This window comes from Pithys albifrons, chromosome 1 (assembly GCF_047495875.1).
Source record: "Pithys albifrons albifrons isolate INPA30051 chromosome 1, PitAlb_v1, whole genome shotgun sequence".
Classification (NCBI taxonomy): domain Eukaryota; kingdom Metazoa; phylum Chordata; class Aves; order Passeriformes; family Thamnophilidae; genus Pithys; species Pithys albifrons.
The window spans coordinates 120,221,357-120,237,822 of NC_092458.1; the positions used below are offsets into that span (position 1 = coordinate 120,221,357).

The window sequence follows — 16,466 nt, forward strand, 5'->3', positions numbered from 1 at the left end:
GTAGCAGTTTGTGGTTGTCTGACTTTCATAGAGAGGAAAGGGACATTCGGCTCTTGTATGAGAGAAGCCTCCGTGGTTCATCCTTGAGCATTTTCAGCACAACTCTGAGAATTTTAGCATTTCCTCTGCAAGTTCAGTAGCAGGAGAATACCTTGGCCTGGAAGGGAAGGCTGGACACCTGGAGTTGGTGAGCCCAGCAGTTGGATTGGACACTGCAGGACGATTGTCGTGTCCTCTTTGTTCCTCTGGAAGAGTGAAGTGACCTCCTTTGAACAGAGGCTTTACCATCTTCCTGTGTGAACATGAAATTTGCTGCAGCAGTCCATGCTCTCCATGGTCTTGATCTTAATTGTAACACGAGCCTGGCACATGGAAATGGTCACTTCCCTGTTCCTTAGGGAAGCTGCTCCACCTCATTGACAAATGGGAGGGAAAATCATTGGGAAACATCAGCACTCCCAAGGAAAACTGGTAGGATACCGTGGAGTAAAGACTCATTTCTTTCATAACTTTTCAGTGTGTTAAATGGAGGTGCCAGAACTTGTCTGGGCAGGTTTCTTTGTGAGCAGTTTCTTTCTTCTTGCTTTCTTCTTTTTTTCCTATTTTCTTTTTATGTTCTTCTGTTTATTTATGTAATTTTTATACTGACATTTTATAAACTTATTAGTAGGACTCTTGACTGCTATGGGGAAACAATTCCTTCTCTCTTAATGGATGTGCTCATGTGGGTGCTCCCTATATATTTTAATAGCTACAGTGAAAAAATTCTCCATTTTATTTTCATAGTATAAATCTTTAGCTTTGTAGTTAATGTTCTTTTCATCATTTTATCCATATCCCTTGTTTAATTGACTACAGTAGTTACTTGTTAAAAAAAAAGATAGTTTACAAGAAGTTCTCAGTTTCCTGCATCTTGCATAATATGATGTTGTTGACCTTAGTATTTGAAATATGCTTTAACATTTAAAATAGAGGCAGGTACTGCTTGAGTAAAAAAAAGAAAATACTCCCTTTTTTTTTTAAAGTTTAGTGCATTACAAAACTGTTTCATAGGGTGTGTTTTGTGTTTTCCTGTTTGGGAAAGAAAAGTCATTGCTGTGTTCAGAAGCCAATTATTCCTCTTTGTTGATAACTTGTTAATGATACCTGGTAGAAGGGCTGTTTGGGGGTAGGAGGATATTTTGTGTTACTGTGAATGTCCTTTATAACATGATTACAGAATGTTACTGAACTGTGCTTAGTTTTAATGTTCTTAACTTCCATTGTTAGACTACAATCACATTGTTTGGTTTGTTCCAAATGTTTTGGGGGGGGAAGGTGAAGGAATTGCATTCTCAAATTGTGAAAGACATTGATTAGATTTTTAAGTGATTTTGTTTGTCTAAGTTGCATGTAAACATTTAAACATCCGGCATGTTGATAATGTACAGATGATGAGGGATCTCCTAAGTCTGTTTTTCTACTCTGGTCATGTAAATGAGTCACAGTTCAGAGCATCAAAACTAGAAATTGGCCTCACAGGCATTTCAGTGGTGAGGGGCAACTCCTGGGCATTGTTCAGCATTTAGGAGTTTACAAATAAAGGTTGTGAGTCTCTGTAGACACCTGAGTGCAAAGGTGAATTTCTATGTGCCTGATGTGTGTGGTGTTCTTATTTGACTGAAAGACTTTTGTTAAGTTACAGAAGTGAGTTTGTAGGACAGGCATTGAGGGGTGATAAAACTGAGGAATGTGATTTATCCGTGGCACTTGGAGGAAATGAAACCTGCACATAAAGTACACAATGTTCTTATTGTCTTAATCTGTTTAGTGCTTAGAGCTTTGCAAAGCAGGAGTTGCCTTTTACTGATGTTTGGAAAATGCATACTGTGTGGAAACCATTCTTAAATCTTAAACAGCAAACACTTGAAAAATCAATACCTTGGAGTAACTGCAGTGAATTTTTACTTAAAATTCTTTTGGTTTTGGATGGATTCTAGTGCCATGTTTTTAGGAAAACACAAAGCCAGTCTGTGTTTTGATCTGATGTAGCCCTTTAGCCAAAGGGCAAGATGAATCAACCACAATTTTTAGTGAGGAAGAGGATGCAGGAATAGTGACTTTAGAAATTGGTAGCTAAGTAGAGCTAATACTTTGCTGAGCAGAGCTGTTGGTAGCACTGATTTCCAGGCTAGTCTTGGCCCTTGCTGTTGAATAAAATGTAAGCTTTTTTCCCCCAGCTTGGTTTTGTTTCTCTAGTTACAGAATGAAAGGGCATGGGAAATTGATTTCTCTTTGTATGTCCCTCCTCACCAGTTCTTCAGAAATTACAGGGCATCAGGGAGCATGGTAAATGAGCTACATGATTAAATTTTTAAATCTTACAACAGCTTTGTCCAGGATGAAAATCCCAAAATTTCAAATGATTTCTTTGTTATAGGTTTTCTTTAAAATATTGCTTGATTTACATTTGTAAGATTAATAATAAATACACTTTGGGGTTGACATTTCATAAAACAAAATTATAATCTTAAGGAATGCATTGCCCACAACAGTGTACTTATCATGGCAGTGTTACTTTTATTAAACCATTTATCATTTTAGTGTTGTGTATTCTGACTCTTAAGGTTTTCTGTCTTTTTTCTTCAAAGAAAATGAAGCAAAACAAATTGAACATTCATTTTTCTTTTCCTACAGCATTATCTGCATACCAGAGGTACTACAGTTTACAATCTGACTACTGGAAGGTCTGTATATGCTGCCTTTTTTTTTTCGTTTTTTTATGTATTGTTGTAAATGTTTGAATTTTTAAAGTAAATTCTGTTCAATATAAGCTTGGAAAATCTACCTGCAATTACTCTTTGGGTACTAATTGGTCTTAATGTAAATGTTCACCTATACATACAATTTATAAATCCCAGTGGAAATAAATCTTCACACTGTGTGTTGAAACAGCAGCTCAGCTAAGTTGACAAGTTTTAGATTTTTTTTTTTTGCCATCATTATCCATTGCCTCAGGGTTTTTCATTTAGCACAGATGTTTGGATATGTGTGAGTATTGAGAGCATCAGAAGGACCTGAAAGATGCTGTGCAGGTGTTGGACTTGGACGAGGAAAAATGTTCTCAGGTTGCTTTTTGTTTCCACAGACACCAAATTGTTGATGAGGTTCGTTTGAGTATTTTAAATAACATTCTTATATAAGATAGAAAGAAATCCTGTTAGTCTGGCACTCCTCTCTGTGAGCTCATGGAGAGGTATCAGCACTTCAGAATGAATAAAATTGAAAAAGTTCTTAAAGTGATACTATCAAAAATAGTCAGTGTTGGTAGAAGTGAAATAATTTGAAGCTCATGGTTGAGACAGAGGTGCAGGAAAGCACAGAACACAGGACAAAGTTGTGTGGTCTTGAGCAGCTGTTTTCCTTAGAATTGTGGGAAATGCTTATTTCAGATAGGGCTGATGGAGGTGCATCAGTACCATCCATGTCTGTGGCATCAGGGAAACAACAGTGTGTGTTCTTTGCGTTTTATAGAATGCCAGAACATTCCAAGAACGCTGTGGCAGCCCCTCCACTTGGGTGTTGGGAAGGGAGAAAGGCAGGATAATGAGGGGGAGAAGAGAGAACTGAAATCTGTGTCTTGTGGCAGATCTTCCACTTGGAGGGTCCTGGGAAAACGATGGGATTGTCCTGTAAAGCCTCTGCTCCAGCTGAAGTTCTGAGAGTGCCATTTTTGCACTGAGCCATTTCAGAGTTTAAGAGATTTTCCACAAGTAACCCCTGCAGTTTAAAAATTGCAACAACAAAATTATTCCTCTGTTCTTCTTACATACTCTTGGAGAGTTAAAGATTCCTGTAAATGAGTGTCAAAATCAATCGATTAATGAAAAATCTATTGTAATAGTTTCTGTTGTTTGTGCTCTTTGACGTTAAGCATTTCAGAATCGTTTGACTTATTTTTTCTGGTTTTTATCCTATTGGCTCATTATTAGAAGTGGTAGATAATTAGTAAATTATTTCCCCTGTATTTTTTGAGATTTCAGGTGTAATGTAAATTATTACATGAGCTTCTATAGGCATAGAGTGTTTCAGTGTGGCTCAGAATATTATCTGCAATTAAAATAAATACAAAATAAATACAAGACTGTTTTGCAGTTTAATTTCAAGAGCATCGATGGCAGTAAAATGTGTGATCTGTGCTTGACTTCTTGAAAGCAATTTCTGTTTGTGTACAATGTGCTGATACTTGAACACACCTGTTTCTTGTGTCATCTCCAGAATTTTACCATGCAGAGATTATTCAAACAATTCCAGTTGCAAGCATGAGAGCATTTCTTTCAGCTGAGAAAACAGCATTTTGACGTCTACAAATGAAAAAGAAACCCAACCAAAATAAAACAACCAAAATAAACCCACCAAAAATTACTTTTTCTTCCGTTGTTCCTCCCCATTAAAGAATCCTGCGTGATCTCATTCCTTATAAATGTGTATCCCAAAGTGGTTTTTTTCCTCCCAGAATCTTAGGGCATCTTATTGATTTTTATGTTCATGAAAAAGAGCCTGAAAGAGCCCCAAACCAATTTTCAGCTATCAACTTTTTTTACTGAAACTGGTGAAAATCACAGGTGAATCATATTTCATCCTGTTAATGGATGGTGCGGCTATTCTGGAGCTGGCAGTGGGAAGCTGCCTGGACTGGGTCTGGAGAAAGATCCTTCCCTCCTCCTCCCAGCTGAGAGGATTTATTGTTTCTTGTCATCCTTAATGCCTTGTGTCTGTAAGAAACCATTAAGTCAAGAACAGTAAGTTTGTGATGTATTTTTGGTCACACCTTTTATGCTGTTTTATTCCACTTTGTGATTTTTTTTTAATAAAGAGATACAGATGGCAGAAAACCCCCCAAACAAGTCACATTTCCTTCTTTGGTGGATTTTTTTGTCAGATTTTTAGTATTGTCATCAGTAATAAGTTGTTGGAATTTGTGATGACAAAGAAAGGAAGAGAAGGGTGTGAAGGAATGGTGGTGTTTGTGATCTGTGAGGGGAGCTGTGTGAGACAGCTGGGAAATCGGGGAGTGCTGAATCACATGAAGGTTATTACATAAGGCAGGTTTTAAATCAGACAGGAACAGTCTCATGAACTTGGGCAGGGCATTTGAAATTATGTACTGCTGTTCAGTGCAAATTTTGGTGATTGAAATAAGTAGTCCTATGGGTTCTTCGTTTTATAAAGAGAAAAGTTTTAGGATTGTGAGAGACTTTAACTTGCTTTTGGTGTAGTTTAGTCTCCTTTTATAGTATTTTTAGTGTCTTCTACTAAAGTTGCATGATGTTGGCATTATTTTCATGCAGTGTTCATTGTATGATATTCAATCTACAATTCATCTTCTTTTTATTTCCCCCCCATAGATTTTTCTGATGGCCTGAATTTGTTACGAGGTTGTTTTCTGTCAGGATTTGGTGCCTGGGTTGTTTTTGTTGGGAGTACAGTAAGCATTGTGTTGATCCTATGGAGCAAAAAGAGAAAGAAAAAACACTTTAGAAAATATATTCTGGATGTATCCTGTAGTGAGAGAATGAAGGTGAGAGGTCAGGAAGATGCTGCATTTTGCCATTTACCAGATCAATACTCTCTCTGTGCTCGTGAAATATTATTTCCTTTCAAAGAAGCAATACCTGTATGGAGAGTTTTGAAAGAGCTGGATTGCATTTTGTTGCATATTCCTAAATTGACCACTTTTTGCACTATTATCCTTGGGCCCCCACAGATCAACACACAATGACTGAGTTTCTGCAGGGGCACTGTGGTGGTACCTTAACTACTCTGCATTCTGAAACGTTACTTGGCTTTGAACTGTGATGAGGTAAATACCTCAACTTGGGTAGAAGCTGAGATAACTTTCATTCTTGCATTCAAGTAGTTTTGTCAATGCTCCTTCCTATGTGCCTATGCTAAAATAAATCTCCCTTATGTGCAATGTACTTCATTCTGATGTCTTTTTAAAACTCCCGTGTCAACATGTTGGGGAGGTGAGGACTGTGGGGGACGAGCAGATACGAAGGGCAGTTCAGGAGAGGGAGACAACCAGAACTGCAGTTTGTAGGGTTTGATGCTCCTGGGAAAATAAAGATATCAAGTGTAAGTGTCTGCCATGATTATTATCAGTTTTGACATATTCTGAGGAAGCAGAAGCTCAGCAAGGAGTAAGATATTCCTGATTTTATCTGAACATGATGGCAGATATCTGGCACCTGTAGAAAGTTATTTTAATCATCTCATGGTTGTATTATAATGGACTTGATCACACTGAACCCTTTTATATAATGCTTGGGTTTGGGTAGGGCTGTCCTAACAGAAATCTTAGTGAATTGAGAGTGTGTAAATGTGTAAAACATCTGGGTCTGTTACACTGACAGGGTTGTCCAGGGCAGGACAGACGTGGAAACTTTGTTGGACAGATTTGGGGCTGCAGAGGTTTCAGTGCTCACTGGGGAGATGCTGGGAGGGTTGTGCAGAAGACCCTGGTTACCTGGTGCTTTGATTAGATCTCCTCTGCCTTGGCTTGGCACTGCTACTGGAGCCTTTATGTGGTTTGATAGTCTTGATTCAAGAGTATTTGTGGCCTTTGCAGGTAGATGAGTGTTCACACACTGTCAGTCGGCAATTGTGTACCTGTAGCTGCTGCAGCACAGAATAAATAGAATCATAGAATTGTTTGGGTTGGAAAAGGCCTCCGAGATCATCAAGTCCAAGCCTTGGTCCAACTCCAGTCCCTTTACCAGATCATGGCACTCAGTGCCACGGCCAATCTCAGTTGAAAAACCTCCAGGGATGGTGAATCCACCGCCTCTCTGGGCAGCCCATTCCAATGCCTGAGCACTCTCTCTGCAAAGAATTTTTTTCTGATCTCCAAGTTAAATTTCCCTTGGCAGAGCTTGAGCCCATCGTGCCCCCTTGTCCTATTGCTGAGTGCCTGGGAGAAGAGACCAACCCCCACCTGGTCAGAACTTCCCTTCAGGTAGTTCTAGACAGTGCTGAGGTCACCTCTGACCCTCCTCTTCTCCAGGCTAAACAACCCCAGCTCCCTCAGCCTCTCCCCACAGCACTTGTGCTCCAGTCCCTTCTCCAGCCTTGCTGCTCTTCTCTGGACCCGCTCCAGCCCCTCAAGATCTTTCCTGAACTGATAAATAAAACCTTTTGGTACAAGTATATTAAATAGCAGCTCCCACGTGCTGATTCTCTGCAGTGTTTCCACGAGCATCTGTGAGGGACATCTCAGTGCTTGGGGAAATGATTGTGCAGCTTTACAGACAGGATTAAATCCAGGGGATTGTGGAGAGGTGATGAGGAGCATGAGGACAGGGCTGCTGTTGGACCTTGTTCTGTGCTGTTTCATCAAAGAGCAGCATCCTGTGTGGCTTCAAGGGGTTTTTATAAAAGGTTGGTTTTATCAGAGCAACAGAGGATACACAGGTACTTAAACATTTCTGTCTGTCTATATGTGAATAAAATGAAGGATTGCAAAGGCACAGCATTTAGAAATACATCTAAGTGAACCTTGAAATGATAGAAATTTCTGTGAAAATGAGTTAATCCTGTATTAAAGAAGACTTTGGTGTGGAATAGGATGCAAGAACTTAGATGAGGATGCCTGAGAAAGAAAAGAAACCTCAACTTACTCAGCTATACTCAACTTCAGTATCTCCTTATAGAGCAGTGCTTGAAGTGGATCAGTCACAAAGTCTGAATGTTTCTTAAAATGTTTAAAGAACACTTAATTAGTGAGTTACATCCTCCAACATGAATTCAGATATAGACTTCTTGTTAGCTGTTGTCTTTGGCTGGAAAGATGCCTAGAAGGAAAGTAAATCTGTCAGGTTCTCCTTATGTTATGAAAATGGCCCTAATAACCTTTCTTTTTAATAAAGATTTCATTTATGTGGCCAGGGTGAAAACTTCAAAGTGGTTTAGTGAAGCCCAGGATTTCCTAAGACCTACTGAGTGGGTTTTGAGAATATCTGGGTGCAAATACAGTGCAAACAATTTACAGTTGCAAGGCTATTAGGTGGGAGACTGAATGGTCTAGTTAAAAAAAAAAAACCAACAAAAGAAAAGATAGATTTAGCTGGGGAAATAAATCCCACAGCTTTCCAGCAAGGTAAGGTATTGATTTAGTTATGGAAAGTACCTGTTTGGGTCTCCCTGTCCATGTGAACTGGACATTGGAATTACTGCCTGAGTTCAGGTGTTTACCTCAGACCTTCTTCATATTTGTCTCTTAAATAAATTATTGGAAATTAAATTTTGGCTTGTATGTATGCAAATAAAAGAATTTCCTTTCGCTTTTCTCAGATAGTCTTTAAAAACAGAGGGGAATCCAAAACCACACAGAGATGCTGCAAAACAACAACAACAAAACACCAAAAAATCTCCCAAACAAAACAACTAAAATTCTCTTGATAAAGCCAAACACCAAAGGAATACACAGTTGTGTGTGTGGGTGCCAGTCATGGAAGAGGGATGTGATCTTTGTGCTGAGCTGTTGGTTTGTTACAGAAAGCAATTTTATAACACTCCTTTTTATGTTCATCTAAAGTGTATTTGAGTGCCAGGTAATTTTTTTAAATGCTGTTCTGTAATTAAAGCTATGTACAAATTTCTCAAGCTCATGGCTAAATCACTTTTGTAATTAGCAGCAAAGCTTTTTTTTCCCAGGGATCTACAGTAACAAAAGACCATGAATTTTAAGTTTTCATATGTGTCCTGTTGCTGGTTTTATTTGTTTTATGCAGCTTCTCTTCATCCCTCTGTTTTTTCCATTTTGTTAGGTGAAATTACTTCTTGGTATGTTTTCTTAATTCTATAAAATAGGAAAACAATTTTAAAAACATTAATGCTTTAATTTTGTTTAAGTTTTGCTGTCTCTTTTCCTCCAGACTGTAAGTCTGTTTCTCCCTTTATAAACAGTTGGACAAAAAGCAATTACTCGACATACTGATAACAGCAAATAAGAGAACATTTTGCACCTTAGAGGATCTGTTATAAGACAGCAATTTTCCACTTCATTGACTCACAACTGTTTTATTTTCTGCTGTAAACTCAAAAAGCCAAGTAGTGTTTTAAACAGAATTCATCAAAACTTCCATTATTTTTTTAATTAGATATAAATGCTTGGCTTAATTGAAACAGGGCAGTGGTGTAGGATCAGTACAAGTTGCTGGAGCAAACACCCTCCTGGAACAAAAGTTGGAGAAGGAAATAGGATGATTTATGAATGCTGCTTTTTATTCAAGAGAATTTTTGAGAGGATGGATATCCCATGTAAAGAGAGAAATTCCCTCTTAGGAGTCCTCAGAAAACAGAATTTGAAAATGGCACAAAAAATCTTTTAATATAAATTATTGCCACGTAGCAACAGAAGGTTTGTACAGGAAAATCAGAAAGACAGAGCAGTCCCTTTGCTCAGAGGAGACATAATCAGAGAAACTGAGAAGACTTGATCAGGAAAGCAAAGTTTCAGAAATCCTCACTGAAGGTGGAATTTGCTGAGACAAAGAGCATTGCAGGAGGAGTTGGGAGATCCAGCAGTGACCTCAAGGTGGGTGAGGGGAAAACCTGCAGTTCGGAATGTTTTCAAATCAAAATGATGGGGTAGGAATGGAATAAATAGAAGGAGGAAATGGGGAATCAGAAGGTGAAAAATAAGGCCAGAAATTAAGTAAAGATTCAGCAGATCTGCAAGACATTGAGAAGGGAGATACTAATAATACCTTCAGTCTGGTCTTTGCTTCTGTCTGACAATACTGTGGTCATCAGTGAAGCACATGGAATTCTGCACCACCCCTCACTTGTGACTAAACAGTTTTTGGATTTCAGTCCTTTCACTTGAAGGGTTTTGATGAAGTCATTCTGGCCATGTTCTGAGAGGGTATTTAACTGAAAAGTAATAATTTCAAGGCCTGATGTAGACTGAGAGGAGGAGACAAGCATGATGATATTATGCGTTATGGAACAGCAAATGAAAAACAGAGATAAGTTTGTCCTGATTTTTAAATACTAATGAGAGTGGGTCGTGATAATGGAGATAAAAAGCATTTTTATGGGATTTAATGGGCTAAGCATTTTCAGGAGACTGTTGTGGAAGGCAGTCTGGAAATACAGTCTTGAGTCTGACACAGCATGATAATACAGGATGGGAAGATCTCAGGCCAAGGAAAAGGAAAGAAGGGAGGGGGAAGGCTGAGGAGAGAAAAAACTGCAAGGCCAAGTGAAAGCAAACAAATAATATGGGGAATAGAAAAATGTGGCTAGAGGAAGAATTGCAGGGAGTGGGGAAAGGGAAATTGCTGAGAATTTGAATGTAAAGGGAAAGAATACAAGTAAAAGCAAACTTGAAGGCTAAGAGCATATGGGAAGAAGGGAGGAAGGAAGGTGTATATATAGAATAATACCAGAGTGGATTGTGGGGCATCTGAACTGAGACTCCTGCCTGCTTTCTCCCCAGCAGCAACCTCTGTGTCATAAATTCACCAAGCACGGTGGAGAGAGTAAAAAAATGAAAAAAAATAATTCCAAGGAAGAAAGGAACTGTTCAGATGAGGAGCACATTTCTTGGTCAAAGGACTTGGATAGTCCTCTATTTTGAGGAAAGAACAAGGTAGAGTGTGAAAGCACTGAGGGTCACTTGGGGAGTAAGATAAGTAGATAATAAAAATTTGGGATGTTTAGATTGGAGGAAATTGCAATTAACTAATAAAAATTAATTTTGTGTCCTCACCTTGCTGGAGAGCCCATTCCACTCTCAGTAATACAACAAAAATAATTTTAATGTATGTAGATGTTTATGCAGCTACTGAGAACAACAATTTTCTGTCTGCAAATAAAGGAGACTACAGTAACAAAGGATCTAGCAAGTGCATAAAGTCCTTTACTGAATGCTGATGAAAGATACATCAGAGCTCATTTAACATAATAAGTTTTTTGGGGGTGCAGTGAGTAAGAGTAATTCTGCTGGTGAAAACTTTTCACTTTGATCCTGAGATGTACTGGCAAAACAAAGAGTAGGCAAAATAAAATGCAGATACAGCATCATCAAGGGTAATTTAAGGATTCTTTTAAGGGTTCTTAATACGTTTGGATCATGAACTTGTTACTTTAGTATGTTGCAGCAGAGAGAAATTGCATGTGAGAAGATACTTGAAAAGATAGAGAAGTTGTTAAAAGAACAAAACCCAAGAGAAATTTGGAGTATGAAGACTGCTGAAGTGAAGGGCTGAACTTAGGAATTGTGCACCACATAATCTCTTTTCTGTATTGGAAGGCTTGGTAGCTTTGGTAACACTGTGAGTGGGGTTATTGCAGCATCCCAGAGGTGTGATCAGCAGGTGTGATTCCTCTGTGATGTGAACAAATTGGGATTTTTAAATGCAAACTGTTTATGAAGACTGGGATTCAGTCTCCTAAGGGTGAAAGAATTATGTGTATGTTTCCAAAATATTGTAGAGAAAGCTATTAATAAATAAAGGAAAACTCTGGAATGCTGGAAAGGTGATGACGGTTGTGTTACCAATAACATTTGGTCATCTATAAATGTACAAAACCCAGAGCAAGTTAATAACTGTACTTGAGTTTCAGAAAAAGATATTGTAATATTGGATGCTAAAAATAAATGTTAGTTCTTATATGTCAGTAAAGCAGACAAGTTGAAAGAAGTAATTTTTTTTTGCAAAACATGTTGTTAAATGAATGCCAAAATAGAAAGATTAAGAAGAAAATGTTATTTCATGTTTATTTAGAGTAAAGCAAAATTGATCTCTAGTTTAGAACAGAATATACATTTATCCAGATACTTCTTAAGGCCAATAAATCTTAAGAGTTACTTGTTTGGGTGTTGTGTATTGTGGGGAGGGCAGGTTGGGTGTCTGTGTCTAAAATTCTGTCAGTGAAAACACAGAGATTGTCAGTCCCATGACAGGGAAAGAGGCAGACACTGTTTTTTGCTGTTGTTAATGCAGACAAATAATGCAGCATGTCCAATTTTGTGTAGAGCAAAACTGTACAAGGATCTAATAACTGACTCTGATGAGATGATTTAGCTAATGAAATTATGACAGCAGAGTGCACTCTGTCCCTTGAAAGGAATCAAGAGTACGTGTAAAATCTTAAAAAGAATGAGGCAAGCAATTTTAATTAATAAATTTTGACATGTTGCCTTTGACCTCATGATCAATTTGATAGATTTGCTTCTTTTTTATGTCTCTTTCTATTAACTGTCATCACACAAAACAAATGAATCTCCCTCTGCACATATAAATCATGTACCTCTGGGTCAGAAGCAGCATTAGAGCTTTTCAGGTAACATGTGAGTTGCTGTTTAGAAATATTTTGCATTTGCACTAAATTAGAAAAAAAATCTTGTTTCAATGTCTGCAGTTCTGATTTTTTTCAATATATATTCATTCATTAAGCCACTCAGTCTTTTTAATCAATGGATTTATAGGAACTCAGAACTCTGATAAATCTGTAATATACTTGAAATGTTAATGTTAAAAGAGGAAGGAATGTGCTTTGGGGAACAATTGTGCTGGGGTCAGAACAAGGAGGTGACAAGACAGAAACATTACCCCCCCTCACCCTGAGCATGGCATTTGTTTCCACACAATGTTCATAACGTTTTCTAATGGTGATGCTTTGCCTTGGAAATTCAGCAGGAAAGCTCTTCTTGTCCCCCTGTATGTGTGATCTCTGTCCAGAAGTCCAAATACTCTGAGTGCAAACAACATAAGTATCATCAGGATTGATGGAAAAGTCTCTTCAGAAAAGCGTTTTTTGCAGAAGCTTCCTTTGTGCAGAATAAAAAAACTGTCATCGTTCATCTGCTGGCATTTAGAATAGTAGCAAGCTTCCTTCCCTCAGTGCCTGGGATGAGGATTCGGGAGGCTGAAATGGGAGATGTGCTGGAGTGTGGCAGTGGAGAAACCACCAACTCACATTGCTGAGGGAGAGGGAGGCACATTCAGCTGAGTAGGACAGTTCTGGCTCAAATGGAGGACACATCTTCAGTAGGCAGGAATATTATTTCATAGAATCATAGAATGCATTGTGTTGGAAAAGACTTCCAAGATCATCAAGTCCAACTCTTGGTCCAACTCCAGTCCCTTTACCAGATCATGGCACTCAGTGCCACGGCCAAGCTCAGTTGAAAAACCTCCAGGGATGGGGAATCCATCCCCTCTCTGGGCAGCCCATTCCAATGCCTGAGCACTCTCTCTGCAAAGAATTTTTTTCTGCTCTCCAAGTTAAATTTCCCCTGTCAGAGCTTGAGCCTGTGCCCCCTTGTCCTATTGCTGAGTGTCTGGGAAAAGAGACCAACCCCCACCTGGCCAGAACTTCCCTTCAGGCAGTTCCAGACAGTGCTGAGGTCACCTCTGAGCCTTCTCTTCTCCAGGCTAAACACCCCCAGCTCCCTCAGCCTCTCCCCATAGGATTTGTGCTCCAGTCCCTTCTCCAGCCTTGTTGCTCTTCTCTGGCCCCGCTCCAGCCCCTCAATATCTTTCCAGTTCTGAGGGGCCCAGAACTGAACACAACACTCAAGGTGTGGCCTTGAATATTGGTAGCGTTGAATGGCCAAATCTTTTTCTAAATATAAACAGCTCTATTAGCAATGCATGGAAACCTTTGGCAAAAGTAGCCTGTTGTTTGCAGAAACCCCAGTAATGGTGCAGTCACTTCATATACCCCATGTGATTGCTCATTACTTGCATTTAAAGGGTTAAAACAAATCACACCATCCTATTTTTCATGTTTGTAGAGTCCTGTTTGATCTGTATGCAGATACTGTGAATTGTTAATGAATGACTTCAGAAATTAATGTTCTACAATTTAAGGTTCATTCTTTGAAAAGATGATATATTTCCTGAGTTTTAGAAACAAGAGTTGCTTTATTTTGCAAATTTTGAGTTTCTGACTTAGCTCTGTCCACAACTTGCATTTCAGTTCTAGTTTTTTAAATACTCTTTTCAAGCATGCACCTAATTAAAATACTGAGCTGCATCATTTCCTCTTTTCTGGGGGATACAGATCCAGCCTCTTCCTGAGGTGGGGGTGGGTGTGGGAGGAGGAGTGGTGGAAGTGTGAGTGGATCTAGTACAAATAGATGGAGCAGGCAGCAGGTGGGATGATGGCAAGACATAGAACTTGGAGTCTCTTAAAGAGCTGACAGGTGTCTTATATGAGGCAAATAAGTTCATGCTTTTAAGAAAAGGCAAATAATTTAACATGTTTTTAATTAGTTTTGAGCATGGTTGTGCTCTGCTCTCTGCAGCAGCCCTATGAGGATGAGTATTTAGGGGAGAAATAGAGATGAGTTCTGCCTCTCATTTTTACCTGCAAAGGTGCAGCAGGAAGTGGTTCTGGTGTCTTCTTGTCCTTATGGGCTGCTCCAGGCGGGGTCGGTGCCAAAACACCGAGTGCTGTCCGTGTGGGAAGGGGGAGAGGCTGCAAAAATACTGCACACTCAAATGCTAAAGAAAACCAACAGCAACCAAACAAAGCCTTTGAGTTCGGATAGTTCAAGCAAAAGTATTTCTAAGTGGTTGCTCGGGTACCTCAATAACCTGTAGCTGATCATCTGTTCCTGTGCAGCAAGTTTGTGGTAGGTAGATAGGGATTTACCAGCATGGGAAGACACCAGCTTTTCTCCCCATGCCACTTCTGTGGGCTGCTGATTTCACATTATTAGGTACTATTTCCTAAGTCACTGTGTGGCAGTGTTTTGTACAAGGTGTCTATTCCAACTTCTGAGGGATAGCTTAGAATTCCTAATTTCTGTTCCTCTTGCTGTGGCGTTTTTCTCATGTCATTTGTCAGAGGAAAGGGATTGATGAGAGATATGACATCTCTGATATGGGAGAAATAACAATCAGTTATGGATCTCTTACTGTGCTTTTTGCGTTGCCAGGTTAGTCTTTGTTCTGCAAGACCAAAAGATTCTCAATTGAATTTTGCCTGGTATTGCCAACCAAAATAAATGCAGATATTTTTCCTTTTTTCCTCACCCTTTCCTTCTGGATTAGGTTTTATGTAGTGCTTTACTTATTGCTTGCATTAAGTTTTAATTACTATTTTTCTCATTGCCAAACATTGTTTTAGCTTCTTTTTTTTAGGAATTCTCAAGGTCATCAGAAAAACAGCAATAAAGCTGTATTAGCAGACATCAACTACATTGATGCTGTCTGACATGTTTACTAGAAATATTTCAGGTATTGTTTTTCTCTCTTCAGAAAGAATATTTGGATCCATTTCATGTATTTACCTATGTCACTCTGATTACTGGGATCCGACACAGAGCCATTCCCAGGTATCTTAATGATGTAATCAGAACTCTGTGAACTTTTTCTGAAAAAGAGCTGAAAAATCCAATTCCACTCCTGGTAGATACCGTAGAAGGGAAGGGAAGGTGGGTTTAAGTCATATGAACAGTTTTAGAAAGGAAAAAAATATTATAAATGGATTATAATTCTGAAATATCTTCATTATATCTAAGCGATGAAACCCTGTAGTGGTGACAGAGAAGGGGGAATTTCTTTATAAAGGCCAGTGCTGGTAATTATATTTTCCGTGTTTCTGTTCTGCTGTCAACTGCTGCAGGAAATTCATTCTTCCTGCATCCTCCAGAAGGTTTTGTATCACTGGCTGTATGGAAGGTTACATTAGTTTTGCAGAATGCTGAGGACTCACAGTGTTTTAGTGGTTTCAAAAAGCAGCTGAACAAATTCAGGGAAGAAAATCCATTAAGAGCAATTAAACAAGAAGACATTTTGTCTGACTTTGGAAACCTCTGAACCACAAATTACTGGAGCTTGGGAGGGTGTTCTTGGGAGAGGAGGGTTTAAAGTAATGGTAAGAAAAGTGAATGAAGTTACACTTAAATGTCACTTCAACAGCAGCATTTTAAAAGTTCGCTGTTACTTCTGAATTGTACCATAACCTGTCCCCTCCCTCCAGGATCACCTGCTTGGACTTGTGTTCCCTTTTAGTGACAGTCTTTACCTTTGGAACAGCAAGGATGATTTGCTGATGAAATGCGATCATTGGGTGTTGTCTAGAGCAGAATTGCTCTATGAAGCTATACAGGAACTCAAGAATTTCAGTGTATATTATCCTGTTCTCTCCCTCTGAAATCAATAAAGATACAACAGCATAAATGAAATCGTCCATCTGGTTCATAATGGAGCATTATAACTGTGTCCAAATTCTGTTTCTGGTCTCAAAATCTGGGCAAAGAGAGCCCTCTATCTGTCTGAAACCTGTGAATAACTTCTGAAGAAAAGCTTGTCTTGAAGGCACTTCCATTTCACTCAGGATGTCTCTCAGAGGAATGGCAGCCTTTTTCTTTCTTCAGTGTTTTCACCTGTGTCAGAGAGATTCCTGGGGAGTCTCTCCTGGTTCATGATGGCTGCAATACTGGATTTTATGGGAGGGGAGCC

At 39.0% G+C, this 16,466-nt stretch overlaps 1 protein-coding gene across 16 annotated transcripts in view; it reads left to right on the forward strand.

The window, feature by feature from the left end:
• KDM6A (lysine demethylase 6A) overlaps positions 1-16,466 on the forward strand; it is a 158,390-nt gene that overhangs the window by 47,868 nt on the left and 94,056 nt on the right. For all 16 annotated transcript variants that reach the window (XM_071565818.1, XM_071565833.1, XM_071565841.1 and 13 more), the window contains exon 4: positions 2,677-2,726. In XM_071565818.1, the coding sequence (XP_071421919.1) occupies positions 2,677-2,726 (50 nt within the window). The remainder of the gene's footprint in view (positions 1-2,676; positions 2,727-16,466) is intronic.